General features: G+C 41.6%; 1 protein-coding gene across 6 annotated transcripts in view; it reads right to left on the reverse strand.

Annotated features, from left to right (window-relative positions):
• Positions 1-17,721, reverse strand: part of mical3a (microtubule associated monooxygenase, calponin and LIM domain containing 3a) — a 71,947-nt gene that overhangs the window by 37,324 nt on the left and 16,902 nt on the right. For 4 of the 6 annotated variants that reach the window (XM_088006115.1, XM_088006117.1, XM_088006118.1 and 1 more), the window contains exons 2-17: positions 14,501-14,903; positions 12,430-12,637; positions 12,205-12,321; positions 11,988-12,089; positions 10,744-10,899; positions 10,088-10,188; positions 8,764-9,021; positions 7,946-8,061; positions 7,493-7,619; positions 7,273-7,366; positions 7,105-7,134; positions 6,483-6,630; positions 3,807-4,003; positions 2,852-2,970; positions 2,612-2,674; positions 2,328-2,504 (exon numbers count right to left, since the gene is read on the reverse strand). In XM_088006115.1, the coding sequence (XP_087862241.1) occupies positions 2,328-2,504; positions 2,612-2,674; positions 2,852-2,970; positions 3,807-4,003; positions 6,483-6,630; positions 7,105-7,134; positions 7,273-7,366; positions 7,493-7,619; positions 7,946-8,061; positions 8,764-9,021; positions 10,088-10,188; positions 10,744-10,899; positions 11,988-12,089; positions 12,205-12,321; positions 12,430-12,637; positions 14,501-14,779 (2,292 nt within the window). In that variant the 5' untranslated portion in view covers positions 14,780-14,903. The remainder of the gene's footprint in view (positions 1-2,327; positions 2,505-2,611; positions 2,675-2,851; positions 2,971-3,806; positions 4,004-6,482; positions 6,631-7,104; positions 7,135-7,272; positions 7,367-7,492; positions 7,620-7,945; positions 8,062-8,763; positions 9,022-10,087; positions 10,189-10,743; positions 10,900-11,987; positions 12,090-12,204; positions 12,322-12,429; positions 12,638-14,500; positions 14,904-17,721) is intronic. The other 2 variants (XM_088006116.1, XM_015005341.2) reach the window with 1 other exon arrangement.

Below are 17,721 nucleotides of genomic sequence, written 5' to 3' on the forward strand. Positions count from 1 at the left end.
CTTTTCTACAGCGTAAGCATATTAACCTTCACATACTTCATACATAAGTAAGATCAGCAAGATGAAATCAAATATTAGGGCAAAGGTAATCGCTGGTAGAAGTAGAAGCCAAGGCTATCCTGGGAGAAACATCCGGAGAAAACAATCCGTCCTTCACTTCCAATTCGTCTTGGCGCCTCAGTGTGATTATTAAGAGTCGATACTGGGAATCGTAATTGGCTAAAATCGGTATCGGCAGATCGGAGCATCACTTGTTATCGATCACAAAACAGTATTTTTTTATGCAACTGCAGAATTGTTTATCATTGTACACTAAAGGTGCACATTCTACATCTTCTCTACAAAAGCTGTGATCTATGATGGATCATCATAGCTGATGATCCATCATCAGCTATGATCCATCATCCATCATCCATCATCAGCTAAGGATGTGAAGAGTTTCTACGGGCTGGAGAACTACAGCGCTAACTAACCATACCTGATCCCCTCTGCTGGGCAGCGTCTGACATTTGACCATTTCTTTGTAGCGAATGCTCAGCTTCTCCTGCTGTTGGGTGCGTCTCTGAACCAGAGCAGAACAAGCACGGAGGAGATGGCACAACAGACACAACGTTCGCTCAACAAACACACAACGCAGCACAGCTTCCTCACTGCTGGTTAATCAGATCTGCATCTACCTTTCTCCATGCAGGGACAGGAGCCAGGCGCACTGGCTCGTTCACAGGGTTCGGTGGAGGGGAAGGGGGCAAAAAGTGGTCCAGGTTGGGCAGAGAGTCCCCCTTTAATGGTCAGGCAAACATGGCAGTGGCCAGAATGAGAGACAGAACAATCATGCAAGGCGTCATGGAACGGTCCAGAGAGGAGGTGAGGAGAGGCCAGGGAGAAAACAGACAAAAGAAAGAGTCACAGGCGAGTGGAGGAGAAAATAAAGAGTTTATGATGATGGTGTCAACATATCAGGGAGCAGAAGAAGCTTTGATATGGAGGAATGTCATGGAGGAGACTAATCTAAATAAACAGAGGAAAACATAGGAGATCCGTTTTGTCCACTTGTAAATTACCAAAATGTTTTTTGGGTTTTTTTATTTGGCAAAAATTTTAACTCGTTACTTCAATTCATTCTCAACAGGAAGAAAGACGTTTTCCTTAAAACCAACCTAAAAAGAGCCTCGTTTTTTTTAAGAAAAGGTAAAAGAAACACCCTTTCCACAGAGTTCAGATTCAGCAGTAATAAGCTGCAAAGCACGGAGATTGCATGGTTTAATTTAATCCCATAATGTGGGATTAAATTATCAACCTCAGCCAGGTTTTACATGCACTTACAATAATACTGCCGGGATTTTAACACAGTTAAATTCTGCTTCATCAACTGATCTGATGAGATACTGGAAAAGACTATTACTGTGTTAAAGTTATGCTAAAACGAGTTAGCCTGTCGGCAAAGCTGTGAAAGCCTAAAATAACATCTCAGAGCTAAAGATGTAGCAGCTAACGCTAAAGTCAGCGTCCAGATTTCTAAAGAAGATCCATGAATGACCACTGAAACACTGGAAAGCTGAATGAACAGAAAAACAAGCTGCTCTAATCTGATGGTTGAATAATCTGATGAATAGATTAAAAACTATATATATTCATCCAATAATTCAGCACTAAAAAGGGATTTTGAATTGAGAATGTTGGTTTAATATCAGAGTATGGTGTTCAATGAAAATGTGACTAATTAATTATATGCTGCAATTATTTTGGTTAAAAATGTTAAACGAGTCAAACCACTTTTATAATTTTGATATAAAATATTGACTATTTGTCGAGTGTTTTGCTTAAAGAGCCTCATTTAGGAACATCTCCCAGCTTCTGTTCTTCCTATTTACACCCATCTGGATGCTTTAACGGGGTTGTGGTAAAGACAGTCTGCTGTTTTCACATTAGGTTGGGATGTGCAAAGGAGACCAAGCAGTTTCACACATCTGGATTTCTTATGCAGTTTTTCCCAGTTTGATCCACTCCATGTTTCCGTAGGAAACCCAGGACACGTCTCCTTTTCAGAAACTTAGCCATCCCACTGCTCCTCACATTACACATCATCAGCAGCCAGCAAACCAAAGAACTGTGAATCATTCGGGTCCAGTCAGCACAGCAAGGTCGCCCACATGACCCAGAAACAATCATCTGCTTGACCGGTAGCGTTCTGGACTTCAGCTCATTAATACCGCGGCCTACAGCTCGGCCGGGTCAAACAGAAGATTCTGTCACCTCAAACCAGATGTGAACATGCCCCGCCTGCAGCTGCAGGAGCATCAAACACGTCCTGCATGTTTCCGGCGTACCTGTCGCTTGAGGCCTGCAGGCTGAGCCGGGGCGTTCTCTTCGAACTTGGCCAGCAGCTGAGTGGCCATCACCTTCACTTTGTTGTGGTTTCCTGCAGCAGCACAGTCCATTTTTCTCTCCGACAGGACAGCAGGGACAGACGGCCGTTCTTCCCGACAGGACCTGGAAACATCCTCCTTTGGAGAAACAAAATAATCCAGATTTGGTCAAGTGAGAATGATTAGTTCATTCCAGATGGATGGTCTTCTGAACTGAGAATCACAAGTTTCTCTGTCAGACTCACTTCTTCAGACTGACTGGTTTTCCTCCTTTTGCCCAAACCGTCCACATCCTTTTCCTTTTTATCCTGTTTACAAAATGCGAGGTGTTATTTTCACCTGAAGCATGAGCTTAAAGATGAAGAGTTGAAAAAAGGAGCTGAAGGTTTTGTAGTTTAGGTGTTGTGTGTGTGTGTGTGTGTGTGTGTGTGTGTGTGTGTGTGTGTGTGTGTGTGTGTGTGTGTGTGTGTGTGTGTGTGTTTTACCTTGGGGTTTCTCTTCCTGGAAATAGCGATGCTCTGACCCAGCTTGCTGAGGAAGGAAATGGGAGACTTTGTGCTGGAAATCAGCGCAGCTTTCTCCTCTGGACTCAAGTTGTGGTTATCTGAACAGATTCAAAGGCATAAAAGTAGATCACATCAGAAACGGAGCAGAACATTTTCCCCACAGAAAAACTCAAGCAATTTTCACACATTTTAAGAGATATAGAAACTTATCCACGGTACACTTTGGAGATTAAAACAATAGAAGTGAACAAAACAAAGATCATTTTAATTCACAATTATTTGATGTTTATCACTGTTTTTAATGATGTCTTGTGATAGTATTCTACAGCAGAAACAAGAAAATAAAATATAACAAATTGTTATGCTTTGAAACGTCTCACTCCGTACACCCAATCAATCTGAGAACAAATCACCAATTAAACTAAAAATAACCAAATGTCATTATACTTTAATGTTGCTTGATGTATCAAATATAAGATGAACATTAGGAATAATAAATATTCATTACTTTGAAACAATCCAAACAAAATGTTTTAAGGTAAATGAGCTTCCTGCTTAAGCAAAAAAAAAAAATACAAAGAAATTTTCAAAAACATCTTTAAAAATGTTCTCACCAAGTTCAGAACTGGCATTTAGAAAATATGAATAATTTTAGTAATTTTAACAGAAACATTTAGTTCAATTCAGCTTCAGACGGTGAGAAAGAGATGTCCACGTCTTTTTATTAGGTGTAAGTAATATTTGTTTAAAAGGTTTTAAAATTTAGGCTTTAGAACAAAATTGGACTTTAATACAAAACTGTGCAGTTTGAATATCAAGCACTTAGTGAGCACCTGGTTGAAAGGATTTTATCAACAGAACGAACCCTGAAAACAAACCAACCAAACAACATGAGTCACAAATACAAGGGCGACTGTGTTTTCCTGCCGCTCACCTCCAGGTGGCACTGTGTCCCTAAACATCTCATAAAACTGGCTGAGGTACATGACCATGGAGAGCTTGTCTGGCTCCACCACTGAGGACATCTCCTTGCCGGTCATGCATGGCGAAATGCCAAACTCCTTCTCTGCCACGTCGAACGCCAGCTGATTGTTCCTCTCATGGTTCTCCTCATCCAGACAGTCAAAGTCTCTGAGCAGGAAAACAAAACCCGGAACAGGGAGGCACAGTGAACACTGAATGGTGCATAAACAGCTAAAACCAACCTGATTTTAATCATTTATAAAGATAAAAACCAACAAAAATATGTTTTCTGTTGCTAGTGTTTGGCTAAAACATCTTCAGTAAGAAGCTGAGATGTTTAATGATTAATGTTTGTGATTCATTTATTTTCTCCAAAAAATCAATTGGCTAAGTTTGGTTTTTATTGCATCTCATAAATATTAAAATGTTAGTTTTCATTACCATGTTCCTATTTAGGGTTGTAGTTCCAACAACTGAATCAGGAAGCAAATCAAAGAAATCAAAAAGATCAAGTGAAAAAAACTCCTGTTGACTAAGAACATTGATGCTGCCGGATTATTACTGTAGTTATAGCAACTCTAAAGCAGCACATCACATTTAAAAATAAAAATTAAGAATAACAAATGAATTTAGGTACAAAAATATCTCAGTAAAATCCAAATTATGAAGGAAATGTAATCCCAGTTTCAGTGATATGATCCAAAAGGCAGATGTGAAGTTGCTCAGCTGGACTCTTCAGTTCTTTGGAACCGATTCCTTTTCTTTTCAAACCCACATCGTCCTGTTTTTAAGCCGTTTCACCTCACCGCTTCAATAAATGAGGAAAAAAAAACCTGAATTTCTTTGTTCCTGTGACTGGAACGTTGAGGCAAAACAGTAAATGATGTGGGCCGTAAACACAAAACAAGCAGCTCAAACTTCCAGAGAACCGAAGGATCCTGCAGTTCTCAATGTTTTTACCAGATGATCTCATGACTTGCAACCAGATTTGAAACCAAAGTTTGGCTTCTCCAACCAAGCAGACCCCCTAACTTCTCATGTGGACGAGGTGCCAGGGAGTCTGGACTAATACAACCACTGACGACGCAGCATTTCTGCACTGCTAACTGCTGTATACTTTGTGGAAAAGCCTTACTGTAAATGTCATCATACTTCAGCCTAAAATACTCTTAACATGCATCATCGATACATCTCAGCTGAAACATGAAGTCCATTTAAAACCATAAGCATCCGAACATCACATCAGGGACAGAGTGAGACCTCCCTCTGAACCCTCTTTACATCCATCTTGTACATGAGAACGCATGAACGCGGTTCTGTTGAACCTCCGTTCATTACTCTGTTCCTCCCATCATCCGGCCAATCAGACGCAGCCGAGCATTACTCTGCAAAGGTCAGGTAGGACACAGCCACTAATAGCTTCTCATGTTAATTGCAGCAGAACCTCCAGAGGGTAATAAACCCCATTAGACGCAGCGGATGGAAACTGCGCTGTTTATGGTGTGTGTGATGGTGAGCAGAGTGTTTATGCATCTATGGGCTGCAGAGGAAGGTTTGGTTTGAGGAGGGCTCCAGTAGCAAACCCGGCGGGACTTCGTTAACCATCAGTTTAAAACCAAACTGGGTGATAAAAAACTGTTTACGAACACCATCGCTGCAGGCTGAGCACCAGGCTAACCACTGGGGGACATACTTGGCAGTGTTTGCAACCAGGAATAGAAGAACAAACAGAGTGAGTGTTAAGCAGCTGACTGCAGGCTCCATCAGAGCAGAAAGCCAAACTACTTAACATACTGCAGAGAACAGAGCAGCAGGAAGGCATAAGACTACGCCTCAAATTAGCTACGGAAAATAGCAGCTTATTAGCCTTTATGTTAAAGGGGCACACAGTGCCATTTTATAGAATAATCACACAACTATATTAACTTCAGTTATTAAAAACTTAATTATATATAAAATATGACTTAGAGGAAATTTTACTTTGTAATTTAATGCCTTGAAATTGGGTCTCTGTTTCTTTAAAAACTCTTGCTCTTTCTGAAACTCCGCCTTCAGGAAGTCATCATGACGTCACTCCTCTATTAACCCTTTAGCGAAGTTTTTACCAGCGTTGCTCTGACAAGTAGCTCCTATAATGAGCTCAGGAGATGTGCAGTTCCACCAGATGTTTGCTAATTGCTGCTGGCTAGTCTGAGGGAGCCGAGGGGTGCTCTGTGAGGCGGAGGCTGCAGCTCTGAGGAAGAGCTGCGCCTTGAAGGCGGGGCTAGGTCCAACCAGGCGGTTTGCCCAGCTGCATGGTTGTCACGGAGATTAAAGGATTTCTTAAATACGCATGAAGGAATCAAAGCAACACTACAGGTATGTTTTGATGACAGAATAACATTATAATATGATGCAAAACTCAAAAAAGTCAATTTCACATAATGCTGTCCCTTTAAAAATTGGACGTTTTTCAAATATGCATTTCACTGTACTCGAGAATAATTGGGAACATATTTTGCTGTATTGGACAGATCAGTAACACCAAATAATAATGCATTGGTCATGTAGCATTATTTATTCACTCCTCAGCGATCTTATTAACTAGCAAGTTTGTAACAGAACATCAGAAGAAAAGCAAATCTGCCATCTGACTCCTGCTACTCACATGAGATCGGGTCTGTATCGGTGGATGAGGGCGCACAGCGCCAAGCCGCTCTTCCACGACATGGTGAGGTCCGTCACGCTGACGTTCCTGTATCCTTCCGTCTGCCTCTGGCACCAGTTCAGCAGCTTACTGGATCGAGCAATGGATTCTGGGAAGAAAAGACCAAAAAATAACTAAATAAAATGCTGGAGTTAAAGTAGCAGGTTGAGTGGATCTGAAGGATTAAAAATGGAAAGAAATGCAATCAGCACAACATCGCTGTTACTGGGCAAAAAGTCATACGACTATTGTCATCCATGATCCTAAAGGCAGCGTTAGTATCGATCTCAACAAACTCAATTTTACTGATTTATGGGGAAATGGATGCAAACAAGAAGTTAGAGGTTGCAGATTTAAGAGGGAATCTTTAAAACAAGCTCCTGAATAAATCCAGGAAGACGGCAGCATATCCGGCCGGGTTAGTGAGTCACGGAAGGAAACGTGTGCAACTCGTCCACAAAGTTCTCACATTCCACCATTACCTTCACATTTCTTTCTTTATGAATACAAAGCAGGGAGGGTTTAAAACTGTTAAAACTATTAGAAAACTTGAGGAACACCATGCATTCAGACTTCGTGTTACCTTGAAACTGTTTGTCAAGCAGGTAATTGTCTGGAGTGAAAATACAGTCATTCATTATTTCATTTAAACAAAGTGATGTCTCTCTTCAACACATTGTAGATGCACTGCTAATGTTCAGCTAATTAACATAACCCCAGGAAGGAAAACAGAAAGAGAAATAATACAGACCATTCCGGGCTAGCTTCGGCGTCGACGAGTTGATCACATTCTCAATTTCAATTCGGATTTCCCTTCCTTCTCCCGTGTCAAAGAGGTGTCGCACCTGCAGCATAAACATTGTTACTGCATGCCAGACTGCAGACTGATGTCATTACAAAATGAAGTGAAGCTTTCCTCATTTTGTCACATGACAACCACAAGACTGTGGTTTGTGAGCAGTCAGACTCACCTGACTGGGCCTGAGGAAGTTAAGGCTGATGTTGGGGTAGCGTGTGGTCGGATCCACGCTGTACTGACTGAAGTTCTTACTGACATTTTCCGGTGTTGTCTGAGGCAGAAGCCGGTATATGCTCTCCCTAAAAAACAGAGCAACACAGTGAGCTTTCCTTCCCTGTACTGGACCGGCTCATCTCAGTCCATTAACAAACCATTAAAGCAAAGCAAAGAGACATGCTGCACATTCAGCCACATTCAGGCCATCTGAGAGCTTCTTATCCCATTAGTACTCAGAGAGGTGGGACTGAAGCTTTAAATCGCAAGCGGGTACAGTTCCTAGTAAAGCACTTAGAGATAAAAGCGAGTATCTGAAGAGGCGGATTAGGAATGTGGATCTGTGTGTAAATCTGAACGCAGGAACAATGTGAATCTTGGCACATGTGTACGAGTGTTTCCACATCCGCACCTCTCGGCCAGAACCTCCAGAGGAGTTTTTCCCTGCGCCCAGCTCTTCACCATCCAGCCGGAGTCCATGGCTGCCAGGAAACCGCGAGCAATGCCGGTGCCCATGGGCCAGAACGGCTGCAGAGAAAAGCACATTCATTTACCTAATATGGTCACACTGCAGCAGAGGAAACTAAAACTGTCCTACAGGATTTCACAATTGATTTTTATGTTTTCTTGCAATCAAATCACTGATTTTTGGGGTTATACTTTAGAAAGTTTGGCAAGAAATTTTCTGTGATATTTTGTCCTCATCAAACATCTTTCAAATCTATGAAAAGAGATTCTAAGAAAAAAGATTTTAAAAACGACCAGATTGTCAGAAATATTTTGGACTTATGATGGATGCTAAATGTGACTTTTTGCAATTCGCCATAGAAGAATCAAATACTGCCACCTACAGGTGGGAGTAAGCAAACATAATGTTTTTGATTATTTTTGAAGAAAATTTGCAATAAAGTTAGAGTTATGCAGTAAAATGAAAAATATAAAGATCTGCTGACTTTGAATTAATTACAAAACTGAAGTAATTCAAAGATATTAATTGTATTTGTTATTTATTTATGTACATGAATTTCTAAAACAGTTCACTGATGTGATATTTTTCAGATTTTATGGCGATGTATTCCAAGAGATTGATGTGCAGACTGACCAAAGGAGCTTTTCCTAAATGATATTCTACAATTCCTCTACCAGCTGCTCTTGTGGTTATATTTGATTATAATTGGAATTGAACAATTACAAACGTAACCGGTCCAATAGAGAACAATCGGTCCTCACCTCCAAAAGGCTGTCGCCCACTAGCGCCACCAGCAGCTTGTGGCCGTTGCGCTGGCGGACCATGGCAGCGTTCTCCGAGGCGTACATGCATGTGAAGTCGAACATGGCGACATCGGGTTGGCCGTAGTGGTTGATGGCGAAGTCCAGGGTGGGCAGCTGGTGGTTGGTGGAGAAATCTGCAGCTTCACGCGCATAGGACAGCAAGGCAGCCTGGTCTACGTTAGCCCTGGACAGGAGCAGCTCAGTGTCTGCATAGTCCTGCAGGACAACAACAGAGACAAAACGGGGAGACTTAACAACAGCAATCAGATTCAGACGCCTTTTACAGCCATGTTTCCATCAGACTCTCATGCGAATTTTGAGCAAACATTTAAAAGGTCGCAATTAATGCAAATTAGGCGTGTTTCCACCTCTTAGTTTGGAGCGAATTAACCAAGTTACAAAAAGCGTAATTTTCATCTGATGGCTGCAATAAACAGGAAGTAAAGGCTGCTCCTTAGTAGAGAGTGAGCTGGATTTTGGGATTTTGAAATTGATCTAAATTTTGTGCCTACCAGCAGCAGGGAGGGTTCACTACATCAGAACTTATCCATCCAACGTGTTGCTTTAGAGCCTTAACTCTTTTTTTTAATTTTTTTTTAGAAAAATCAAAAACAATCACCAGCTTTCTTTAAAACTGTTTTACAAAACTGAGAAAGTCATTTTGAATTTTTGGCATTTCCATCAACCTTTTCTAATGCAATACTTGAAAATGTGCTTGCAGAACATGGCTATATTACGCATTGAGATGCAGTTTTAGGCTTTAATAGTTTTGCTGATAGGCTAACTCCTTTTATGACTATTAGATTAAAGGGGCAAGAAAGTTTGGGAAAAAACATGAAATATTCTGAATATATCAAAACTTTCCAGGTAACAGTGGAGAATCCAACCTCAGGTGATTTTAAGAGCTCCAAAAATCCTGACTCAGTCTTCCAAAACTGAACCAACTGTAAGGAGCTCTTCCATAACACACAGCAGGGTTATGTGTTCACATGAAGGCAGGCATTTAAAGGGTCTTTCCTGTTTCCTGAGGAAAGTGCCCAGAGAAAGGAAGCCACCGTCTACAGTGAAGACATCAGCAGTCAGCGAGCTGCTGAACGCTGTTGGCTCGGTTTGGCCATTAGACCAACGCTTGGCCAAGTCACACAAAGAAGAAAAAAAGACAAAATAATGAAAGAGAGCCACAGGAGTGACATTCTTCTGACTGGGATTGCTTCTGCGTGTTCGCAGCTTCCATACTGGGTGAAGAGGAGCAGAAAGAGACACCAACGCTTTGATCACTCACATGCAGAATGACTCCTTTCTCCAGCAGGCTCTGTTTTTTGGCAGTCATCACAAAGTAATGTGTGTCATCCTTGTAATACACAATGTTTTCCAGGTCAATACCTAAAAAGAGAAGGAGAAAAAAGATGGATTGTCAGAAACAGAACACAATTCTTCCCCCTGCTGCCAAGGCTGCCAGTCCTGTCGTCATTTCAGGATCGGAGCAGCAATTATGGGATTCAGAGCGCCGAGGACATTGTCTAGTCAGCAATAAAACTGCAGCAAGGCTGGCAACTCAAACAAAACCCAGAATTATTCAAACTATTATAACATTTGTATTTATATCTATTGTTTTTTTTGCATGCACTGCTTCCATATAGCAGTAATTTATAAAATTAACAACTATATCATCCTGATCTCTATTATTATGCCCTCAATATCATTGAAAACATTAGTTTTATTCTAGCCTTTGCAATGAAATAGTTCCAATAATAATCTAACGATGCAAATTTTTACTCAAATTAATTTGTGAACCCTATATACAATCCAGAGTGACCAATACGACTGTCACAGTAACACATTTTGCTGGACAATATATTGTCTCAGTAATTATTGATATTTGTTACTTCGGTTTCAAGCCAAATGTCTGCAGAAACTGAGCAGCTGCCCGCCGGTCACCTGTTGCCTCCCTGAGATCTTGAAAGAACTTCTGATTGAAGATGAAGGCCACGCCGCTGATCTCCTCCACCTTCGCCTCCGCCGTTGTGTTCCTGTTGATGAAGTTGGCGGTGATGGCGATGGCGAGCTTCCCCCGGAACTCCTTCCGTCGAAATCCTGCAGAAACAGAGGAGTGGATCAGTTCAGTGGCCGCGGCTAACAGACCTGAACGGTTACATTTCAGAAGGAAAACATACCACCAGCTAGAGCAACTCACAAACAATATCTGCTTTCAGAACGCTTAAATGTTACCAGATGTTCTGTTTCTGGACAATGTAAACAGTTCCCAGCTTTTCACGCCATATGCATGTATTTTGCTGAAAGTGGATAGCTCAAGCAGAGGACACGGGTTCTTTTTATGGAGTCAGAACTCGGTAACGGCTCAGCGCTCAGACAGGAAACAAACAGCCAGCTCAACCGTTCCTGTTCTCTTGTTCCAGGACAACAAAAACGTGAAGTTTAATGTAGCAGCTCAACACAAACAAACATGTAGATGTGCACAAGCGCTCACGAGGAGCAGAGTGAGGTCAGCTGTCCATCTGCAGCTGCAAACCAGTGACATCATAATCACTGACGAGTCGGAGAGGGAACAACAAACGGCTCTGTTTGCTGTTAAAGGGAGCATATCAGGAAAAATATACTCATTTTAACACATTTGATATGCTTTTTGTATACTTTAAGTCTCCAGAAGTACAAAAAGGTGGAAGTTAGTCTTCTTGTGCTGCATTGATCTCATTGTATTCAGTTTGGGTCATATTTTCAGTCTGTTCAGGTCTCTCTATTCTCTATTCTGTATTTTGAATTATAACGTCAGTAGTTGCTGCAGAGCCTCTAAATGATTTCTTGGACTTCCTGCTGGTCACCATTTCTGTCATCCAAGTTAAAGGTTGCAGAAGCTACTAACAGATACGTCAAACTGTTGGGTTGTTGGACTTCATTCCACCGTCCCAGCACTGCCTGCTGCTTTGTGACGTTACATTAGGAAGGTTTTTAAAACGGCTCATTTTCCAGACACCAAAAAAGTTACTTTTTGCCACAAAACAGCTGGGTGTTTTTTAAATGCTTGGGCTGTTTTTAGAAGCAGTATGAACCCAAATGGAAGTACAAAAATGTGGAAAATGTGAAATTTGTATAATAGGTCCCTTTAGTGGAAGAAAAAAGTGCATTACAAATGCTTTTCCTCCAGTCTGTGCATGCAGACTTGCCTGGTAGTGTGTTCCTCCTTCCATCTGCTCCAATGATGACATCGAACTCCAGCTCGCTGACAGGGTGTGTCCTGGGGTGGACCTCAGCCCTCCAGCCTATCCCTGAGAACAAACAGCATGTGTAATCAGATTGAAATGCATCCGCAGCGCCAGGCTTACAGCAGCCCAGAGATATTTGCTTGATGAAACCGATACAAAGCAGCAGTTCGAGTCTTACTCTCACTCTCCTGGTCTTCAGGCGGCTCGATGAGTCCCTTGAACTCTACGTTGACATGGATCTCGATCCCCAGCAGGAGGGCCATTTTGAGCAGCATTAGCTGAAGCTGACGAATACCTAAAACCCACAGAGAGAAGAAACAGTGTGGATTAATCCCAGTAAGAACCCGGTGTCTTCATCCATGGCTCTGAGGGAAACCAGAGCTGCAGCATCAAATGCACTCACTGATATGATCGATAGCACCAGCGCAGAACTTCCCATAGAACTTCTTGGCCCCGAGGCCCCTGAGGTCGTGGATGGTGAAGGGCCAAAGGTGCAGCACGTTGTTTCTGGAGAAGGCGTCCCTCTTCTCCAGGAGCACCACTCTGGCCCCCAGGAAGGCCAGCTCGATGGCTGTCCGTAAGCCACATGGCCCCGCACCGATGATCAGACACTGAGGGACAGGCAGCAGATTTACTGACACGGCTGTGATTAACGGGCAACACGAAGCCTTTCAGCATGCCCAGAATCCACCCGCTTCCATACATAAATAGGAGTTATGGTGATACAGATTACATGGATTGCCTGATCATTTTTCAATTTAGTGAAAGATGCTGCTGGCTAAGTGAAACGGCAAAAAGAAACCATAAAATTTTGACAAAAACATAAAAAAAAAAATCTTGCAGGAAAAATGCAGCACCTGTTCAATCAGAACCACAGCTGAGGAACCTGCTACCAGTTACGATATTTAACAGACTGAAAACTCATGAACTGAAATTACACAGAACACTGCCTATATCAAATGTCAATTAAAAAAGGAAACATTCAAAGTCAAATGTAGATTGCATTCAAATACACAATCCAAAGTTATAGCTAGCTTTTTAATGAGCAAACCCTTTTGTCCTTTTGACAGCGCTAAGACCCGCCTCCTGGCTCTGATTGGTTGTTTTGACCAAACAGAGTTTTAGATGACAGGTGGACCACATGGAGGAGGCAGCGAAGCTTCAATATCCGTCTCATCTTGTAATGTCATGACATGGTGAAAGTTTTAATATATATGTAAAAATAAAACCTAAATTATCGCCGAACCCAGCAACGTGCATCCCTGAAAAAGGTCCACTAGCCTGATAAGTTGTATTATTTTTCAGGTTGTTTGCTCAGCTGTCTGACTGTCACGCTCACACCGCTGAGGCTTGCTTTAACTGCTCCAGGTGTCTCTTTTATTCGGAGCCTCTATAACTCACCATTCTCCATCAGATGCTTGTAGTTTAAGTGTCATATTAAATTAGTTGTGTTGATGCATCTTGACGTGCTCACACCACAAGGCATTTTTCTATCGCCTGTATTGCATGTATTCAGTCACATCATTCTGTAACTGAAGGTATTAATTCAGAGACAGAAGACTGAACATTAGAAATATGTTGTACACAGGGGGACTAAAAATGTCTTAATAAATGATCAAAGTTTGTGATTTTAATGCAACGGAAAGAGAAAAAGATCAAATAAATACTTCTGCAAGGCAACATTATCTTCATCTTTTCCAGTATTATTGCTGGTGATTTATTAAAGGTGACCTTTCACACTTCCCTGAACAGGTTAGGATAGGATATGTGCTACACAAAACAGGTTCATTACATTTTTTCACAAAAGCTTTCTTAATGAGATTTAAGCTGCTCAGTTCTGCCTATTTTCAGCTGTTTTAGGGCCTTTTGTCACTTTAAATTCAGATAAGCTGCTGTTGGCCACGCCCCCTAACGCAACGTTTACACTCACACGGGAAAATGAGTGAAAACAGATGCACAAATATACAACTGCACATCTTTGAGAAGCAGAAGTGGAACCTCCTGCACAACCAATAAGAATGCAGCAAGTCGTTTCTGGCTGGTAAGTAAACAACTCAACACTTGTCTTTTCCAGCAGCCATTATACAGAGGATACAGTAGTAAAACCAGATGACGTAGTGTGCCAGAGCTCAGCTCAGGACTTAACATTTGGGAGGTTTTTCAAACAAACATTAGCCTATTGCCAAAAACCAGGTAGGTTTTTTTTTTACTTAAAAGCTTGAGTTGTTTTTACAAACAGTTTAGACCCAAATGCAAGTAGAAAAACGTGCAAAGTTTGAATTATCATAATACATCCCCATTTAACATAAGCTAATGTTCTGAAATATGACAAATACCAAATGTTTGAGTGAAACATGCTGCCCTGTCTGTGATCTGATTGGTAAACATGAGTGTCTAATGATACAAGTCTCTGCCTCAGGAACGTCCTGCTGCAGCTTTACAGGAACGATTACGTTTCCGGAGGTTCAGCTCACCTTTGTGTTGGCACAGACACGTCCCTTCTTGTACTCCTTCTGGCAGGCCCTCTTGTCTAACTTCACCCAGAGCGCCTTCGCCTTCCAGTAGTTAAGTTTGGACTTGAGCTTGTGATAGAAGATCCTGTGCTCACTGGGCTTCACCTCCAGGTGCTCACACAGCTCCTGGAAGGCCTTCAGGGTGCCTTTACACGTCGTCGCCTGGACAAAGTTGTCGAACAGGACATGGGACTGATTGGCCCCATCTCCTCCAGTTGCACCAACACCGCCATCCCCCATGGTCCAGACCCGCGGGGGGCCGTGAGGGCTCTTCACCCCCACCTGAGGCAGGGGCCCAGCCCCAGCTGTGAACCAGCTTCCCCCTGTTGGAGGGCTTTAACTCCCGGCCCCCAGCATCTTCATTCTGAAAGACAGAGAGAAGACAAACAGGATTAAAAAAAGAGCTAAGAAAAGTTGGGTTTGCTGCAGCCAGTAGCCTCATATTTTAGAGTAACAGAGTTTTTTCTGTAGTACCCAGAATGCATCACTGCAGAACTACAGTAAACAGGTTAAGTCTTCCTGATGCAAAAGTTAGCAAAACTCAACTATAAAACTGAAACCATGAGTGAAAGGTCGTTCCACAGAATCACTTCCAGAGCGCAAACTGTACAAGAAGGTGAGAAATAAATTTGACTCCATTTAAGGTGACATGTGCTGTAATACAGGTTTTGTCATTGACACATGGAGGATATCAATTTAGCACATTAGCACTAGCTTCTGCCAGATAGCATGGTGGTAAAGTCATTTAGCATTAGCAAAACTAATGTTATTAGCACTTTAGTGTCCACCATTACTTACTAAAACTATTACTTTGCTTAGTTATGGTTAGGGTTAGAGTTTCATACATTTTTAAGACCTTGCAACCATGAAACTTGTGTTTTAACTCATTGTCAGATTAGCAGCATCCTAAACCGTCCAAAGAGTTTAGGTTTAATATTTTTTCTGTGTATATGACATTAATCTGAATTCATGAGCTGGAAAAGATAAAATTACAAGAAAACTCACCATTTTAAATTTCATTTAAAGATGACTGAACTTTAAAATGAGATGTTAGACACTGATGCTACAGAAAGCCAACAGGAAGCACACAGACCAGTCAAAATGACTCCAAACAGAATCTAAACACCAAATTTTCAGCTCAACACCAAAAACAAACACATCCAAGAAGCAAAAGGCTGAAAACTACATTTACAATGTTCCTTCCCATCGGAAGCATTTAAACGTGCAGCAACATGCTGCAGTTAATTCTCATGTTTTAACTTTTTATTCCTCACGGGGACAAGATCATTCATGTTCTCTGGCATGTGGCTTTGCTGATACATCTGGAACGTCTCGTTGGATTTTCTGTCTGAGTGTCTGACAGGAAAAATGCATCAATACCAGCATTTAAATGTCAGCTTTACTCCACAGACAAACCAGAACAAAAGCATAACAACAATGTAGAGAGAATGAAGGAAGAGGAAACAGCAGCAGCAGATGCAGTGATGACTGAAACCACGTCATGATGGTCTGTTTAAAACCAGCAGCAGCTCTGCTCTGCATTCAGTCCCTCAGGGAAGAAATGTAGAAACTCGTCCGGCTTGTTTGAAGTTCATAATGGTTTTTAAAAACTGCATCGTTTTACCACAACTGTGATGAGTGATAATCAAAAACAAAAAGAAAAAAAAAACAACAAAGACAAGAGCAGTACTGATTAAAATGAGCATGACTTTGGATGAAAAAAATTCAGAATATCTGCTCATTTTTAGAAAAAGTGGATAAAAGAGGAGAAAATTTATGCAACTCTTTAGTTAGGATGTAAAAACCAGTAAAGAAATGTAAAAAACAAAACCACTGATGATACAAAATCATTAAATTATTTTTAAAGGAAAACCCACTGACTTTAAATCTCTTAGAAACTAGAAACAAACTTCAGATTTCAACCTGATTTAAATAAGTTATCAAAATACTGATCTGAAAATAATCTTTACGATTTAATCCTCTGTTCTCTCCTCGTGAGTTTGAGATGCAACATCCAGCATGTTGAGGTAATTCATGAACACATGAAGTCCTGGCAGCAAATGGTGATGAAAAGAAGGCGGGTAGAGATGAGTAGAGGTCAGATGAGCACAGAGGTCAGATGAGCACAGAGGTCAGATGAAGGATGAGAATGAAAATATATGCACTAAGGTTCAACTTGATGCTTCGTTTATTGTTTAAAATCCTTTTATTAATGTTTTTTTTAAAAAAACAAAAACAGGCTTCCATTAGGGGAGGAGGAAGCAAATAACGACAAAATGACCTAAACTTTTACACACCATCAGGTCCAAAAACTAGGGCTGAAACGATTCCTCGAATGATTCGAGTACCTCGATTACTAAAATTCCTCGAGGAAAATTTACCTGCCTCGAAGCTTCGTTAATTAATGTTTTATTAGTTAGCGCACCGTGTTCCGGCCGGGACTTCATTTGCGTTGCGCGGAGCTCTCACTTCCGCCTCTGAGTTGTTGACAAAAGCTAAGTCTCAGCGGCATAAAGTCCAATCTTCAAGATTGGCCCGTGGAGATTTTATTGATTGATGATAATGCCCGACTTTTTATCGTTTTTGGGGAACCAATAAGCATCCTTAAAATGACTGGGGGAATGCCTGGAGTACGGCAGCATTTCTCCTCCGGGGCTGCTGGTTGAAAGCGAACGGCGGGAAGAGCGCTGAGGTGAGCGGATAGCCTGAACAGGGCGGGCGGCTGAGTAGCTGATGCTTACCGTGTAAATGTAGCTTTACCGACGAACCGCACAATAAATTTCATATCCCGGTCTGAAGAAACGGGTGGCGGAGCGCATCGTACATGGCTGGTAGATGAGTTTCTGAGTGTGACCAATGAAGGTGTCGTAAATATCCCGTATTGCTTCCCCCCGTGTTCGTCCCCCGGTCTAACGGTTCGTCAGTCCGCTGGTCTATTTCCTCCCCTCCACCCCATGTTCGTTCATTCGCCCTCTCCTCCCACTCCAGGCGGCATTTCCCGTATTTTCAAACCCAAAGCGTGACAGGTTAGGTGGCAAGGTGAGTTTAATTAATCTATTAAACTCACTGAAGATGAATACATAAACTAAAAGCTGGATTGTAGACATTTTTTATAAGCATATTTGTGAGCCTGCCTCTTAGTTATTAAATTCAATATAATTTCAGATTTTTCTATAACTTTT

The sequence above is a fragment of the Poecilia mexicana genome, unplaced genomic scaffold, assembly GCF_051168715.1.
Source record: "Poecilia mexicana isolate PSO_F unplaced genomic scaffold, ASM5116871v1 scaffold_6, whole genome shotgun sequence".
NCBI classification, from domain to species: Eukaryota; Metazoa; Chordata; class Actinopteri; order Cyprinodontiformes; family Poeciliidae; genus Poecilia; species Poecilia mexicana.